The sequence below is a fragment of the Lipotes vexillifer genome, unplaced genomic scaffold, assembly GCF_000442215.2.
Source record: "Lipotes vexillifer unplaced genomic scaffold, Lipotes_vexillifer_v1.1 scaffold640, whole genome shotgun sequence".
In the NCBI taxonomy this organism is placed as follows: domain Eukaryota; kingdom Metazoa; phylum Chordata; class Mammalia; order Artiodactyla; family Lipotidae; genus Lipotes; species Lipotes vexillifer.
The window spans coordinates 1,673,517-1,692,222 of NW_006773138.1; the positions used below are offsets into that span (position 1 = coordinate 1,673,517).

Genomic DNA, 18,706 nt, shown 5'->3' on the forward strand with positions numbered 1-18,706 from the left:
GAAAGAGGGAGGTAGAGAGAAGAAAGCATAAAACAAATTTATCCAAGCAGAATTTGGATTTTTCAAGCGTCACAAACATCAGTGGGAAACATCTAAGAGAAATACCAATAGCAGCAGTTCGTAGAACAATTTCTCCATTAAACTCCAGCTAATATCTTTGTTGCATCAATTCCAGAAGCAACTTGCTTAAGAAATTGGAGGTCTATTCCCTATATAAAGATATTCCAAAGCATCCAACCTCTTAGAACCTTCTGTCTGCTGAAGTTACAACATCCAAATAACAATAATTTATATTTAAAACAAACCTCTTAACTATCCTATAATGCTATACATTCTTCAAGATGAACAAAATTGTGTTCACGTCTCACTTAATTTGCAGGTTAAATTAAGCAGGTCTTTATACAATGAATAAAGACTGCTTTCATGCATCTACTATTCAACATACACAAAAACTATCTTGAGAGCTAAATTCTTCTAGGTATGGAGTGAAACGGAAATGTTATTTTCAGTGCTCTTTATGACATCATCTTTGTTCCAACCTGAGATTTAAAAAAAAACAGTATTGGAAGGAACCTTAAAAAGCCATTTAGTATACCCCTTTAATTTTAAAATGTTTAATTTTATTAAAAAAAATCCTTATTCCCTATTATTCTGTCCTTGATGGAGATGGAGAACAGTTTGTCATATTATCAATCTTCCTACTTTGAGTTCTTCAATAAACGATTCAATTAATAACTCAAGAGTTATTAAACTGTCTCAACAGCTCTCTCCCCTCCAGAGTTAAATGATCTTAATCCTTTGAACTTTTTCTCATGGATCTTATTTCCAAGTCTATATTTCATTCCTTTTTATTTCTGCTATATCCTCCCCTCCCCAGTTCCCATATGATTCTAAAATACAACATCCTAGCAGGAAATGAATCAGTAAGAGAGGTACTTTTTCTCACCTCCTCAAAGGCCTCCCTGGTCTCTTTTTAGTGGTCACTAATAAAGGAAAACAAAAGCATCACTATCTGCTCATCATAATAACAAGTAAACACAAGTAAACAACTTGCCCACAGCCAGTTCACTCCCCACTTTTCGGGTGATAAGTTTGCCCTTCACACGAAGCATTTCCTGTGCCACCTTACTGACCTTTCTATTGTTATTTCTACTGTTTATTTCCAGTGCTTTGATCTTGCCTCATTAATTCCTTCCTTTTCCCCAAAGCTCTAGAAAATACCAGTTTTGATTTACACAATCAATGAGAATGCATTCATTTCCATCATATTATTCATAAACAAAAAGATAAACAATGTAGATCCTAAGGCTGAGACCTACGGGCCAGTACTTCTGTTTCTCTTGGTTGGCTGGGTGGGGCTACTGAATTTATTCTGTTAGGCAAGTGTACACCCACTATGTCAAGTTCTTGTTAAATATCATGCTTAGACAGACTCAAGAGCTTGGCTAGAATCAAATAACTCCCTCAATCTATACACTTCAGGGACATTTGTAAAATTTTGTTAATTTTAACTTTGGATTTTTAAATTTTTGAGATAAGAATCCAATCCTTAATGACTTTTCACCTTGATTAAGATGACTCAAGTGTTGCATTATATTAAAGCACTCAAAACTGTTCTATTTATAATAGAATGACAGTATGACACGACTTTAGTGATTATGAATGAGCTATTGTGTCATTTTAGCTCAACTTTGTTCTTCAGTCACTGAAACACAGATACTAAAACCCAATATACATATTTTTCATATATATATATATATATATATATATATATGTAGCATTGTTCATACCACTTTGTAGATTATAGGCCATTTCCTAAATTACAGTCTACATTCCCAAAAGCAAATAAAGCAAAAAATTCTACACATTTTGTCTTTAGTGCAAAGCCTTTGAAAACAAACTCATTCAGAAATAGTGCTCTACATTTAGCTCTATTATCTACAGTCACACAAGACTCAGCTACAAGAAAGTAAGGAAGGAACAAATTAACAATAGTGCCAATACAATAATTTGAAAATCACATCTGGATTATCTGGATTCAACCAAATGTTAGCTGATAGCTGCAATAAACCAAACCATGATTTAATAAATATTCTAGTCAGTTCAAATTTTATATTATTATTATTATTTAGGAAATAAATTCTCTCATACTAGTTATCGCCCATAGGCAATTTGTTTAGTATAATTACGTACATCCAAGGCCTCATTATTGTTACCTCTTAACTATACCACATGTACTAAGTACTCTGTGAGCTATATAGGATAGGATACACTTTAAGAAGATTAAACAACACTTCTCTATTAACTCTTTTTTAGAAGATGCAGAATCAACTAAAAGTAACCTTCCAAAAAAATTTTTTTTCCACACTGAAAAAGATAAATAGTACTCTTGTGACCAGAAATTCTACAGAAGTCAGCAAGATGTTAGGATAAATTGGACTTTAGTTTTATTTATTTATTTATCTATCTATTTATTTATTTATTTATTTATTTATTTATTTATTTATGGCTGTGTTGGGTCTTTGTTGCTGCGCAGGGGCTTTCTGTAGTTGTGGTGAGCGGGGGCTACTCTTCGTTGTGGTGCGTGGGCTTCTCATTGCGGTGGCTTCTCTTGTTGTGGAGCACGGGCTCTAGGCACGCAGGCTTCATTAGTTGTGGCTCGTGGGCTCTAGAGCACAGGCTCAGTAGTTGTGGAGCACGTGCTTAGTTGCTCTGTGGAGTGTGGGATCTTCCTGGACCAGAGCTCGAACCCGTGTCCCCTGCATTGGCAGGCGGATTCTTAGCCACTGCGCCACCAGGGAAGTCCTGGACTTTAGTTTTAAAACATGTAGTTTTAGTGTTTCATAAGATCTAAAATCTGGATGTTTTATTTCTTAGTAAAATGAGCATTACTTCATGTGGTAAAGAAATAAATATACTTGTAAAAATTTAATTTAAAGGTTAGGCTTTTAAATAAATTCACAGCTCCTTTCTTAGTTTGGATATTTTTCTTTACTTAGAGGTTGTGATAACTGACACAATTCTAACATGAAGATCCTTAACTACAGTTACACTGAGCCTCTGCTTTTACTGAGAGTTTGACCTACATTCATAACACTTTTAAATCAACAAACCTATTTGATATAGAGGGGAAGCACCTATATAGTTTGGAAGATTTTCTTTAACTGTCTGCAAATTAACTGATTAAATTATATTCAATGCAAGAACACTATTTCAATTCAAACCATGCCCTGAGAAGGCACTAAGAAATTTGACAAGAACCAAGCCACTAGGAATGTTGCCACTACTCTTTTATGTTTGGTAAATGTCAGAATTTTAAATAAATACAATAAATTTACACTGCACCAAGAGCACCTGAAACAAAGGTGCTGAAACCACATATTGTAACATCTGTTCTAAGCTAGAAATGCTAAATACCTCATATCAAATACTCTAATTTGTAAGTTAATACCTGTGATGTAACAATGACACTTTTCCACAGTATACTGGGAACAGTGCCATTTTCTTGCCAATTCTATGGATTAATTTCCTTAACTAATTCTACAATTATATAGCATTTATCTGCCTTAAAAAAAAAACGTGCTATACACAATTACAAGAATATGGAACTAAGCTTAATCACACTTTACTAAGAAAACTCATTTGTACTGTTTTGTTTCTGTTGAAGGAAGAATGACGTGTTACCATAATACTTTTAATGTAATGACTTTTGTTCAAGATTATGAAAAAATTTGAATCATTTCTCTCCAGACCATTTCATTTCAAATGTATACAGTTTGTTTAGTCAGCCAACCAAAAAGAAAGAAAGTAAAAGGAAAAAGATAACTCAGCCAGATGAGACAGAGAATGCTAACTCGAGTTCAATGCATGAAGTTCTTGGTTGTTCTGTTCCATGGGCCAGTGCAAAGCAATGACGTACTGGTGAACACTACACAGAACGCCAGGTCAGTCCATTTTTCCAGGGCTCAAGAAAATTCTCAATCAAAGCTTCAATGAGTTTCTTCAATTCCTCTTCTAGTAAGGCAGTGTCACTGAGGAAAAAGGTTAAGAGTTTTGAAGTTCTTTATTTTCATAGCCTTAAAACAACTGGTAAATGAAAGAGAAATTCCCTCAGTTAAAACAAAACAAAACAAATTGAGACCAAAGGTGGGAAGAGGGGAATCACACACACAGAAAATACCATTATCACAAACTGAAATTGAACCTCATTAAAAGGAGTTCCTTGGTACATGAAACATGGATGAGTTATAATATATCTAAAGATTTCTCCTGAATCAGATAATTTAATGGCTTAGAACACCAATATCAGGTATTAAGATAAAATGGCTTCCTGAGATGTGACTAAAAAAATGAGATGTTTATAAAATAGCAAGTATTCCCTTCAAAGTTATCAACTGAAGAGGTGCCACTGCCCAAAACATTTCTAGGAATGCCTCTTTAAAACTGCCTTCACAGTCATTTTACAAGCTACACAACAAATCAATTTTTTTTACTTTAATAATCAATCTTCATTCTTAACCAAAGATAGCATTATTCAATATGTTTTACTTCACACTCTGCTCTGAATGACTTCAGGAGGTCATTTTTTTCCCCCAAAGAAAATAAAGTCTGCTCCTAAATACAAAGATTAGGGAAACAGTAAATAATGTAACTTGGGCTCTGAAGGCAATTCCAAAAAAAATCTCCTTCCCAAATATATATTGATCAATGACAACCTTATAGGAGATACTACTTATGAAAGTTTAAAAAGTTTAAATACTCTCTGAATATATTATTAAAGTCAAGTTAATTTAGTCACAATTCATACTCCTAAAAGGATATTAATTGGCCAGATTAAGTCAAATCATGTTACATGTAGAAAACGAGAATGTGGCAATAAACAAACTACTTGTTGATCAATTCTTTATGTTCATCAAGAGTTAAAGCTCAGGGCTTCCCTAGTGGTGCAGTGGTTGAGAGTCCGCCTGCCGATGCAGGGGACGCGGGTTCGTGCCCCAGTCCGGGAAGATCCCAAATGCCGCAGAGCAGCTGGGCCCGTGAGCCATGGCCGCTGAACCTGCGCGTCCGGAGCCTGCGCTCCGCAACGGGAGAGGCCACAACAGTGAGAGGCCCGCATACCGCAAAAAAAAAAAAAAAAAAAAAAAAAGAGTTAAAGCTCAGAGAGCCTTCCCAAGAATATAAATTCACTAAAAAATTAAAATTCAGTTCCCAAATAATGCAGCCTCTTTGGAAAACAGTCTGGCAGTTCCTCAAAAAGCTAAACATAGAACTACCATATGACCCAGCAATTCTACTTATATATATATATGATATATACCCAAGTGAAATGAAAATATACATCCACACAAAAACTTGAACACAAACATTTAGAGCACCATTATTCATAATAGCCAAAATGTGGAAATAACCCAAATGTCCATCCTCTGATAAACGGATAAAAAAATATGGTATATCCATACAGTGGAATATCATTGAGCCATGACAACAAATTTTTTAAAAAAGGAATAAAGTACTGATTCATGCTAACATGGATGAACCTTGAAAACATTATGCTAAGTAAAGATGCCAGTCACTAAGGACCACATATTGCATGATTCCATTTATATGAAATGTCCAAAAGAAGCAAACCTGTAATGACAAATAGTAGATCGGTGGTTGCCTAGGGCTGGGAAGGAGGGGAGTGGAAAGTGACTGTGAATGGGTATGGGGCTTCTTTCTGAGGTGATGAAAATGTTCTGAACTTGATTATAGTGATGTTTCCACAGCTCTGAATATATTAAGAAACATTGTTGTATACTTTAAGTGGCTGAATGTAAATTACACCTCTTAAAGCTTTTATATATACATAATATTTAAAAAGTCAATTCTCACCTCTGGTCAGGTGACGCACACATCTCTGCATAATACTTTATCTTTGGTTCTGTCCCACTTGTCCGAAGAGTAGCAACACAGCCATTTTGAAAAGAAAATGTAATCATTTGGCTGTTTTTACTCACAGGCAGCACCTATGCACAAATGCAACAACAGCTCAATTACACTTGGTACCTTTCTTTTCAAAAGTTGTAAAATACATTCCACTTATATGAGGTGTGTAAAGTAGCAAAATTCATAGAAAGAGAAAGTAGGAGGGTGGTTGCCAAGGGCTAGCAGGAGGGGGAAATGGAGACTTGTTTAATGGGTATAGAGTTTCAGTTTAGCAAGATGAAAAAGTTCTGGAGATCTGTTGCACAACAGTGTGAATATGGTTAACACTACTGAACTGTACTCTTAAAAATGGTTAAGATGGGGCTTCCCTGGCGGCGCAGTGGTTGAGAATCTGCCTGCCAATGCAGGGGACATGGGTTCAAGCCCTGGTCTGGGAAGATCCCACATGCCGTGGAGCAACTAGACCCGTGAGCCACAACTACTGAGCCTGCACGTCTGGAGCTTGTGCTCTGCAACAAGAGAGGCCGTGACAGTGAGAGGCCTGCGCACCGCGATGAAGAGTGGCCCCCGCTCACCGCAACTAGAGAAAGCTCATGCACAGAAACGAAGACCCAACACAGTCAAAAAAAAAAAAAAAAGGTTAAGATGGTAAATTTTATGTTTTTTAAACTGCAATTAAAAATTTTAAAATATTTTTAAAAGAATTGTAAAATACAAAAGATTACATGCATAATAATTCACAGCTGTACCATTTATTAAACATTTATAATTGTACAGGCACTGGATTATATACCTTACACACATGATCTCCAGGCCTCAACAATAATCCTGCAAAGTAAATATTACTGCCAATTTACAGACAAGGCTCAAAGAGAATAAACGACTTGTTCAAGGTAATCAGCTAAGTGGCAGAGCAAGAAGTTGAAGCCAGGTCTATTTGTACCAAAGTCCAAACTGCCTCTATGTTTGCAAAGTGTTTTAGAATTTCAAAGCACTTTCACAGATAGTTTATCAGTAGTCTCCAAAGCAGAGTGCACATATCCTAGAGGACAGGCAAAATAACCCACTGGGGTGCAAAATATATATCTATTTTTTTTTACCTAAAAGTTAATACATGAAATGGAGCTTTACTGGGGTTTCCCTGGTGGCGCAGTGGTTGTGAGTCCACCTGCCGATGCAGGGTACACGGGTTCGTGCCCCGGTCCGGGAAGATCCCACATGCCAAGGAGCGGCTGGGCCCGTGAGCCATGGCCGCTGAGCCTGCGCGTCCGGAGCCTGTGCTCCGCAACGGGAGAGGCCACAACAGTGAGAGGCCCGTGTACCACAAAAAAAAAAAAAAGAAATGAAGCTTTACTGACATTAAATATATGGATTAACACTGGTACTCTTCCTGGATCACAAATCAGTCTGTGAAGGTATCTAGAGGGACCCGTGGCGGTTGTACTAGGGCAGAAGGGTTGACAGTGGTGCCTTCCCTCAGGTGTAGCGAGCCTGGTCCTCTCCGTGAGATCCCTCTCTCAGTCAGTGGTACTACTGGTTGCTTAAGACAGAGACCTTCCTTCCCCCTTTTCCACTCACAGGCCATCAACTAGCAAGTCCTGTCGATTCTATCCTTTATTTAACTCAATTTTGTCTGGCTCTCTCCATCACTACTACTACCATTCAGGCTCCCATCATCTCTCATCTGGATTACTGAAACAGCGTACTAACTGGTCTCCCTGCCTGGAAGTCTGCCCCTCTCTAACCCACTCACAGGCCATTTTTCTTTGCACTCCACACTACAGCTGTAGAGAACTCACTGTGGTCTTTGAAAGAAAACATGCCTTCTCACCTCCAAACATAGCACTTGCTGCTCCCTTTGCCTGGAACATCCTCTGTTCCTCCCACATCTGGATAACTCCTACCCAGACTCTAGGACTCAGCTCACAGAAGTCCTCTGCAAAGCCTTGTGTAAGCCCCTCAAATCTGAGTAAGGGTCTTTCCTATGCTCTTCCATGGCACCCTTATGTACCCCCAGTAGCCCTTATCATTTTGTAAAGTAACCACTGTTTACTTGACCATTTCCCCACTAGACTCCCGAGTGTAGAAACAGTGTCTTTGTCATTACTGTATTGCCAGTGTGCCTGTGCCTGTAGCAAAGAAGGGTTTTAATAAATGCCTGTTGAACACACAGTTAATGCCAATCTGAAGTTGGAGAAGAAAGAACTCAGGAAGTCTTTGACAGTCACTGTGTGTGACCTTAGGGGATTAACAAATATCTACACTATGAGTCTTACAAAACTGTTGTAAGCATCAGTGGAGAATAGATAGGAAAGCACTTTGAATAACAAATATCATAAACTTTAAAGGGATTCAAGAGGAAAAAAGCATCACACCAAGAACTATTCTAACCACAGCAACATTAGAGAAATAAAAAGAAGCAAAAAATTTGGTTCTTTTCAATTAGTTTACGAAGACAGAAAAATAGATACACACATATGTGCACACAGAATGACAACTGAGAACCAATTTTTGTTGACTGGATGAAAATACACAAAGGGAATATGGGTAGTATTCTACATAAAAGGCTTGAAGATTTCCCAAAATATATTATGCGCCTAGAAGCTTGAGACAACATCAGAAATTATAAATAGAAATTTAGGCTAATAATTGTAATCATAACAATAACAAAATAAATATAATCAGCAATCTATAGGGCTTTTAAATATTAGTTGAGCACCCACTATGTAGGCAGGAGCTTTGACAGGCATAAAGCTATATTAGAAATGGATCTGCCATGAACAAGACAATGATAACATAAGATAGAAAGTGATAAATGACAAGAAGAAGGCACAATATATAATGAAACCTCAGGAGGACGATATCGGATTATGGGACCTGGAGGGTATGTGGAGGAGGTGACATCTGCATGAAGTCTTAAAATGGCTAAAGTGTGGATAGGAGTAGGAAGCAGTAGGAAGAAAAGGTAGACTGAGGAAAAAGCCTGAGCAAAAATAGAAAAAAAAATTTTAATGTATATATGTAAGAAACTATAAGTTATTCCATTTGGCTGGAGGTATAGGGAATAAAGTTGAAAAGGGAAGTTAAAACTAGAAAGATGAATAGCTTTGAAATTATAAGCATTTATTTATTTATTTATTTTTAGGTGCTAAGATGATTAGGTAAAACATTAAAATTTTTAAAAATTTTAATTAAAATTTTTTTATTAGATTCTTTTCCATTATAGGTTATTACAAGATATTGAGTATAGTTCCCTGTGTTATACAGTAGGTCCTTTTTGGTTATCTATTTTATATATAGTAGTGTATATATTTTAATTCCAAACTCCTAATTAATCCCTCCCCTACTTCCCCTTTCGTAACCAAAAGTTTGTTTTCTATGTCTGTGAGTCTGTTTCTGTTTTGTAATATGCTCATTTGCATAATTTTTTTAGATTCCACATATAAGTGACATCATATGATAAAATTATGGGCTTTTAAACTTTATTTTCAACATTATTTAGCATCATCACACCTTTCCCCTCCCTCCCTTTCTCTGTCTCTCTCATTCTCCTTCCCGCTCCCCACCCACAAGGGTAGCATACACTTGAGGGAGTGATGAGGACAGGATGGGAGTCAGAGCCAGTTGGTGAACTTACAACTGCTCTCGAGAAAAACAATGGATCCTAGTTTCAAGAAACTCACAGGCTTGACCTTCAACTATTTTACTGTAGTATGAATTACTACAAATTGTTGAAAATTAAAAAAAAATAGGTACTTACTGATTTCTTATTAGGCTGGCTGCTATCATATCCAGTGGTAACATCTCGTATATGCAATATAGCACATGTCCCACAAAACTTTGGGTATTCTTTTGGAGAATCAAAATTGCGAAGCCTTTCAAATATACTTTTGATGGTAGTTGGATCATAACACAAGAAATACGAAGTTTTTGAAATATGATAACCATATCTGCACAGAGATTTAAAGTGTTAAAATCAGATTTCAACTCACTCTTTCGAAAAGTATGTATTAAAGATAAGCCTATTACAGTGTTATGTAGAAAGTGGCAGTCCTTAATGCAGACAATTTTAGTACTTTTTAAAAAGGAATGACTATTCGTCAAAAATAAATTTAGAAGGTTAAAAGTAGCACCAAAAAAATAAAAAAATTAGAATGCGAAATTCCTAATAGTAGAACTTACTTTTCATAAACCTTAATCAGTTGTTGTTTCAACGTTATATTCATGGTTTCCAGGTAAGATGCCATCTCAGCAACAACAACGGCTGCACTCACCCCATCCTTATCCAAAACTGAAGTTCCACACAGAAAACCTACGAATTAAAAACATCTTTAAAAAGAAGGAAAACATAAGCCTATATATAATTTCAATAGTTTTACATTTCTTCAGAAGGACCAATGAATTTAAAAGCCTAGTAATAAATGAAACCCACCGATACTGAAGGTATTTAGGGGACCTTTAAGGTCTTTTTTTTTTTTTCCTGATGAGAAATGTATCTACACATTTCAGAGTTCACGGTGTTTCTTTTTTAACTCAAAATGCAAAACCACATGACAAAAACTCCTCTGTACAGAATTAACTATATTTTAAAAAATGCTCTCATTCAAATTTCAAATATTTTAATATTTACTACATACCAATAGACTCTTCAAATGCAAAAAGGACTTCTTTCCCATTTTCCAGGAGGTCTTTTATCCTACTTCCGATCCATTTAAAACCTGGTAACGTTTCCTGAAATGCAGAGAAGGCCATTCTAGTTAAGTGACTCTCTCATAAAAATACAAATTAGAGAAAAGCCTGTCACTAAATGCACATAACACTTCCATAGTGATCTTCTGTTATGGTCTTCACCACAAAGATTTATATAGTGGTAAACCTATAGTCATAAAGGGCATGGATACACACACTGTCGTGACTGATGACCTACCATTTTATCGAGCACAGAAATAGGTGATGTAATCCACCAAATATAATCCAATAAGTGGTGATGCATATAGTCACAAAGTAACATAAATACACACATATATTATGACCATCTGCTATTTATCAAGCACTGTAACAGCTGCTTTACATTATTATCTTTTTTAATACTCACAAAAGCTCTGTTGCTGAAACAGAGGTTCAGAGGTTCAGTAAATTTGCCCAAGATTACACTGCATGTAAGAGATGGAGCCAGGATTCAATTACACTGCTTCTTAGAAATTGTCCTTTAAGCTGTATTCTAAGCACTAATATAAAAGTGCCTATGAAGGTTGTAATTTAGTCCATCTGAGTAATCAAAGGCATTAAAGCTTTTTAATGATACACTTTTAACATTATCACAACATATACTTGAACCAAGTGTACTTTTACCATAACAGCATGGCCCAAATAAAACCATCAAAAAGTGACTAAGTCCTTCTTTGGAAATTAGATTTGAGGACTTTTCACCTGATGAGCTACTGTTCATTTTAAAGACATGAACTCTTTTAGAGTCAATAGAAAGAGCATGTAATACACAGTGACTCTGGAGCTCTCCATTACTAATTTAAGATTTCTCATTCACCTCTCTACCTCCTCACTGGGAAAAAAAAAAAGCCAAAAATCTCTGCAGCACCCCATCCCCAACAAAAACAAGGAGGCACATTTATAAATAGGTCTTTAGAATCATGTTCTTTTTTCTCTTTTGTGTTCATTATACATTTTTCTTCCTACAAGGAAAAGGTTAACATTAGAGTAATTCAGAATTTTAGGTTTGAATAAATTTTCAATTTCTTCTATTTTGCTATTTGTACTTTAGAAAGCCAGAGACTGGAAGTTCTATTTCATTAAGGAAGATTCAATTTTCTTTTAGTTAGCCAATTAGTGTTAAGACCTATAGCTTGATTGTGGCTCAAGAAAAATGCCCAGAGGTGACTTTTTCACTGATATTTGGCAAAGTTGGCAGAGGAAAAGTAACTTAATTGGCATCAGTCCCAGTAGCTATAAGAGTGGTCAGTTTAACTGCCTGAGGATCACAAAGGTTAATGATCTGTGCTGAAAGAGAGTCATTATTTGTTTTTTGGATGTAGAATCACTGGGTCTTAATTTGCAATCTAGGAGACTACTTAAAGTTTCTTAAGACTGAACTCAAAGAGCCTAAACATGCAGTCAATGACACCTACAATTTTTTGGAGTGGAGTTTATGTGACTGATGAGGTCACTCGGAGCCAGATTTTCCCCGTGTGAAAGCCAGATACTGTCATATGGAATAGTAAGCATTAAGGCAATTTTTAAAGAACGTCCTATCTTAGTTTCATAAACTCACATACAGGATGAATTTGGCTCAAGGTTACTAAACAATCAAAAAAATTAAGAAAGTGTTAACAGAATTAGAAAAAAAGTGGGAATTAGAAATGAAATCAATAAAAGTCAGTTTTGGTGGGAAGATGGCTTTAATTTATAGAAATAGGTTTAGAAAAGGAGCAGAGAGATATTATCTATTCTTACTTCAAAGTGAAATCCTTCTTTTAGTGCAATTGCCTTCAAAATTTTGGAAGAGACTGTGGTGGCTAACATATAAATGTTCTTCACATCAGCATTTCTTGATTTATTTTTCTTCCAGCAATCAAACATCCACCACCCAAACAAAGCTGCCAACTCATTCCCTGTGAAAACTTTCCAATCACCACTGTAGAGAGAATGAAAATTCAAGTCAAGACCTTTATAACTTCTCATTAAAACTACTTGACCCCAGGACCTACAAATTACCATCATTCACACAGGAAAACCCAAAAACTACTATATGGGATTTTTGAGAAAACATTTACTACTACTTCTCTAACTGACCAGGGAGAGCTTAGGGTAGGAATGGCAGCAAAGTACTTTGAAAAATTATTATGCTGTTACTTTTATTTTCTTACTTAATGAGAAATATGTTATAACATGATGTCCTCTTTATGGAAAGACATTTGTCACCATGTTATAATGGCAAAAATACACAGCAACCAAAAGGACCATGATTAGGAAATGATTACACTGATAAAGCAATCTGCTGGGATACTATGCCAGTTTAAAAATGAATATTTTAAACAATATTTAAGGACAGAGAAAAATGCTCACAGTACAATATTAAGTGGAAATAATCAAGATACAAAACTATATATAGTATGATTACAATTTTATAAAAAACAAATATATCTTAGATATTTGAATAGAGAAAACATAGGAAGGAAATGTCAAAATATCAACCTAGGTGGTTATCTCTGGATAGTGGGCTTCCGGGAGATTTATTTTCTTCTTCTTCTTATTTTTTATTATTTCCAATGAGCCTATAAGACTTAAAATCAAAAACTAGTTTTTAAAGTTTAAGCTTTTAATCAAATAAGAGGTTCTACTTACTTCTCCTGAAGTTCTGCCACTGCCAGTCGGTCTGCATCAGGATCTGTGGCTAGCACTATCCGGGCATTTTCTTTCTCTGCCAGTCTCAAAGAAAGTTCCTGAAATGGTGACCCAAAAAGCCAGATTGCATTGAAGATGTTAAATTCAATGTAATATTCCTAAATGTAGGCACTATGTTAGTGATATGAATTCTAGAAGGAACATAGTTTGGCTAAATTTTTTTTTTTACTTTATTTTACTGAAGTATAGTTGATTTACAATGCTGCGATGATTTCTGCTGTACAGCAAAGTGATTCAGTTATACATATATATACATTCTTTTTCATATTCTTTTCCTTTATGGTTTATCACAGGATACTGAATATAGTCCCCTGTGCTATACAGTAGGACCTTGTTTATACATATAATACATTCTTTTTCATATTCTTTTCCTTTATGGTTTATCACAGGATACTGAATATAGTCCCCTGTGCTATACAGTAGGACCTTGTTGTTTATCCATTCTATATGTAATAGTCTGTATCTGCTAATCTAGTTTGGCTAAATTTAAAATAAGCCTAGAAGTAGGGATATCCACCATAGAGATTTCAAACAAAACAGAATATACGGCTCTAATAGAATTTAAAAGATGTAAACTAAAGTGGTTTTTGCTTTTGTAAGTAATCTTTGAATTGTCAAAGAGTTCTAGCTATATGACAAAGTTTAATACACTAATAATAATTTAAATATAGAAAAAATATACCAGCACAGATTCCCCTTCTTCAGGATTTGGGCATTTAACAGTAGAAAAGTCTGGATCAGGATCTTTTTGTTCTGGTACTGGAATTGGAGGCTTAAAACCAAATACTTGAAAAGCCAACTGCACATAGTCATGTCCGACTCCATGAAAAGATGTATGTACAAATTTCAAGGTGGTTTTTGAGTTTAATTCCCTGTAAAGGAAAATATCATTCAGTCAATATCATAAAACTCACTACTTGTGGTATAATTGAAATAATCTAGAGAAAAAGCTAAAATTTATTTTGCTAGAATAAGGAAAATATATTCAACAAGCCATGATATTTTCTAAAAATAGTGTTAGCTATTTATGGAATAGTCACAGAAATATAGAAATAGGTAAGGAAAAATCAAATTTTAGAGGAAATTTCCTTACCTTATACAGAGTGAATACATCTATTCAGCTATAATTTTTAACAGCTTTATGAGAGGTAATATACTATAAATTCATCCATCTATAGTATACAATTGAATGGCTTTCACTATATTCACAGAGTTGTTCAACCATTACCATAATCAATTTTAGAACATTCTCATTACCCACCAAAAAACTCCATACCCCATAGCCACCACACCCTAATCCTCCCATTTTTCCCAGTCATAGGTAGCACTAAATACACTTTCTGTTTCTATCTCTATAGATTTGCCTACACTGGACATCTCATATCAATGTAACCATACAACATGTGGTCCTTTGTGACTGGCTTCCTTCACTTAGCCTATTTTTAAAGTTTATACATGTTGTTGTATGCAACAGTACTTCATTTCTTTTCTCTGCTGAATAATATTTCATGGTATGGATACACTACATTGTATTTATCCATTCATCAGTTAATGAGTATTTGAATGTTTGTGTTATTTCTACTTTTAATTATTATGAATAGTAGTATTTAGCGATAATTTTAATATAAGGAATAGTCAACACATTTTTATCCCCACTGCTTTCTCTTATTTGTTAATCTTATGCTAAGGTAATATTATCCTATATTCCCACTTGGATACCTGTAAAAACAGATCTTTTTCAGATCTTCCATGTATCTCCTACAAATGTCCTGCAGAGGATCTCTCTTCAGTGGGCTGGTATCCACTAAATTATCATTCCAGGAACCATTCCAGGGTTCCACACATTCTTCTATACATTTCAGAATTTCTTTATCATGAGGAGATGTGATCTGAGCACCGTTTTCCCAATAAACCTAGATGATAGGTAAACACAGCTGTAATTACTTGAAATGTTGGCCATATGTTTTCTTAGCTACAGTAGAGATATTTTACTTTAAAAAGAAGCATACCTGGACTTCCCTGGTGGTGCAGTGGTTAAGAATCCGCCTGCCAATGCAGGGGACACGGGTTCAAGCCCTGGTCCGGGAAGATCCCACATGCCGCGGAGCAACTAAGCCCATGCACAACAACTACTGAGCCTGTGCTCTAGAGCCCGTGAGCCACAACTACTGAGCCCACGTGCCACAACCACTGAAGCCTGCACACCTAGATCCCATGCTCCACAACAAATGAGGCCACTGCAATGAGAAGCCTGCATGCAGCAACAAAGATCCAATGCAGCCAAAAATAAATAAATAAATAAATTTATTAAAAAAAAAAGAAGCATACCAAATTAATCAAGTAGAAAATGTCAACACTGGACTAACTTAATAAATACCTAAGGATATTGATAGTAATGATTCCACAGGGACTTTTCAATAAAATGATCCAGTATTATTTTCTCATTTAGAAGTATACTTTAATAACAATACAAGTAAAATATAATCAGGGCATCATTATGACAATGCTAAAATATGCATATACCATAATGTACAATCATAATCTTAGATCTATAGCTAAATATATACTAAAGAAGATCTAAGAAACCATGGAGTATCCATGAAACTTGATACTATGAAATTTTAGCATTATAAAATGGTCCTGTTATATGATAAAGAAGAAATTGTTTTTCAGCTATAAATTAAAGTAGAATTTATGTCACACTAAATAAAGTCTATTCCAGGAAAGACAGTTAACATGCTAATTATTCCATACACATTTCAGTATATGTATTTTCAGTATTTAATGAAAATACATTTCATTAAGTTGTCAGTTTGTCAAGTAGTCTGATCAACAAGACAGTAGGAACAGTTAACAAAAAAGCAAGAAAATGTATTTCTATAATTCACAGGCTCTCAAGGTTAGAAGGGACTCTGCTTAGAGATCTATACCAACTTCTCCCATGTATTTGACATGAATCCCTTCTACTGTATCCTGAATGAAGGAAAGAAGAATACTTTTGAATATATACTATGTACAAAACTCTGTACCAAGCAATATGGTAGACTACATGACCTAAAAATTCTCACTCTGTAAACATCTCAAAATGCTAGATAAAGTAGAAAAAGTATTATCTAAAATGTACAGCTTGGTTCACAAGAAGGAAAGGGAAAACTCCAGGCAGTGGGAAAAAAGGAAAGAATGGAAAACCAGACTGATAAAGCTGTGGGCTGATGCTGTGGCCACCTGGGGTTTGGGAATTGTTCGTTTATCTGGCTCCTGAGGTTTGTTTTTTTTTTTTTTTTTAATATCGGCTCCTGAGTTTTAATGCCCATGTGGAAGGTAGGGAATTGGAACTGAGATGCCCCTCTTAGTGGAAATGTAGAATAGAAAAAGTTCTGCCGACTATTATTGAAAGATGATGAGGAAGCATGTCTGTTTCTTCCTAAGCTCTGCGTGATTAAAAAATTTCAAATCTGAGATCTAAATTGACACAGAAATTGCTTCCAGTCAGTGAAACTCCTCTGTTTCCTGCAGAAATTTTAAAAACAAAACCAAAAATTGCTCTTAAGGGATGCTCCCACATTCCAAACAACCAACAAGATTCTGTCCATAGGCCCTGAAAGCTCTTTATGAAAATTTATATAACACGAGAAAAAAACATCTTGGCCTTTCTCCCTGCCTTGTATGTGAATGTGATGCCTAGAGGAACAGCAACACATATAAAGGCCATGCTTGAAGAAAAGGCCAAAAAAACTGCAGAGGTGCCAGACCCGACAACGCTGAGCTACAGAACCATGCCAGCAGCCACATACTTCTGGATTTTTTGTTATGTGAGAAAAATAAATTCCTATCAGCTTAAGCCACTTTTGTGGGTTTTCTGAACCTGCAGCAGAAAGTATCCCTACCTGATTTAGTAACAGAAAAATCCATGCCACAAAATATACCCAGGAATAAACTTAAAAAGAAATGTAAAAGATAAAAAATCTTTAAAATGTTACTGAAGGGGCTTCCCTGGTGGCGCAGTGGTTGAGAATCTGCCTGCTAATGCAGGGGACACGGGTTTGAGCCCTGGTCTGGGAAGATCCCACATGCCGCGGAGCGACTAGGCCCGTGAGCCACAACTACTGAGCCTGCGCGTCTGGAGCCTGTGCTCCGCAACAAGAGAGGCCGCAATAAGTGAGAGGCCAGTGCATTGCAATGAAGAGTGGCCCCCGCTTGCCACAACTAGAGGAAGCCCTCACACAGAAACGAAGACCCAACACAGCCAAAAATAAATAAATAAATAAATAAATAATAAAAATAAAATGTTACTGAAGGGTCTAAAAGAAGTCTTGGAAGAATAGAAAGATACATTCTGTTCTTGAATAAAGAGACTCAATAATATGACAAAAATATTGAAGCTCCCTAAATTAATGTACAAGTGAAATATGATACCAATAAAAATGTCAAAATAATTTTTCCAGATGGAAAAAAAATACCATAATACCATGCATGGAAAAATATCATAAATAAAGTCAAAAGGCAAATGATAATATGGGGGGAAAATATCTGAAAAACAGATGACCAAGAGCTACTTTGGAGTTCCTACAAATCAACAAGGAAAAGAGCAACTACCCAAGAAAAAAATGGGCAAAACCTTAAACAGACTTTTCAGGAAAGGGAACACAAATATCATATAAATGCATGAAAAGAAGCTCAACCTTACTCATAAGACAGGTACAGATTAAACATAACATTTCCACATATCTGATTGGCAAAGATGAAAAAGTTTGATAATACAATAATGTACCGTGGGGGATGAAGACCTTCATATTGGTGGTAAGAGTATCAACTAGAACCACTACCTTGAATAGAGAATGACAAATTTTATTTCATAGTCCCTTTGACTCAGAAGTTTCACATCTAGAAATTTATTTTATAGCTCAGCAGGGCCACAGAAATATAATGTGAGCCACAATGCAAGTCATATTTACATTATATTCTTTTATTGTATTAACTGTCCGAAATCTGGTGTGTATTTTACACTTAAAGCACATCTCAATTCAGACTAGTCATATTTTAAGTGTTCGATAGCCATAGGTAGCTGGTGGCTATCAGCTTGGACAGTGCAGCTATAGATAAGAATAAAAACAATAGGTAACATTTATTATTTACTGGAGCCAGATACAATACTAAGCATTTTTCATGCACTATCTCCCTTAATCCTTACTCTCACCCTATGATGCTGGTTCTATTATTATTCTCAGTTTGTAGATGGAGAAACTAAAGCACAGAGAAATTAAGTAACTTGCCTTAGGTTACAAAGCTTCTGAGTGGCGGAGATAGGTTTCAAACCCACCCCATAATTCTCCTTTTTTTTTTTTTTTTTTTTTTTTTTTTT

General features: G+C 35.6%; 1 protein-coding gene across 1 annotated transcript in view; it reads right to left on the reverse strand.

Annotated features, from left to right (window-relative positions):
• Positions 1 to 3,275: 3,275 nt before the first annotated feature.
• The window catches only part of PGM2L1 (phosphoglucomutase 2 like 1), a 67,643-nt gene continuing 52,212 nt past the window's right edge, over positions 3,276 to 18,706 (reverse strand). The window contains exons 6-14 of the mRNA XM_007448095.1: positions 15,064 to 15,257; positions 14,027 to 14,216; positions 13,285 to 13,382; positions 12,394 to 12,574; positions 10,563 to 10,656; positions 10,108 to 10,237; positions 9,686 to 9,875; positions 5,872 to 6,005; positions 3,276 to 4,031 (exon numbers count right to left, since the gene is read on the reverse strand). Coding sequence (XP_007448157.1) covers positions 3,929 to 4,031; positions 5,872 to 6,005; positions 9,686 to 9,875; positions 10,108 to 10,237; positions 10,563 to 10,656; positions 12,394 to 12,574; positions 13,285 to 13,382; positions 14,027 to 14,216; positions 15,064 to 15,257 — 1,314 coding nt within the window. The 3' untranslated portion in view covers positions 3,276 to 3,928. The remainder of the gene's footprint in view (positions 4,032 to 5,871; positions 6,006 to 9,685; positions 9,876 to 10,107; positions 10,238 to 10,562; positions 10,657 to 12,393; positions 12,575 to 13,284; positions 13,383 to 14,026; positions 14,217 to 15,063; positions 15,258 to 18,706) is intronic.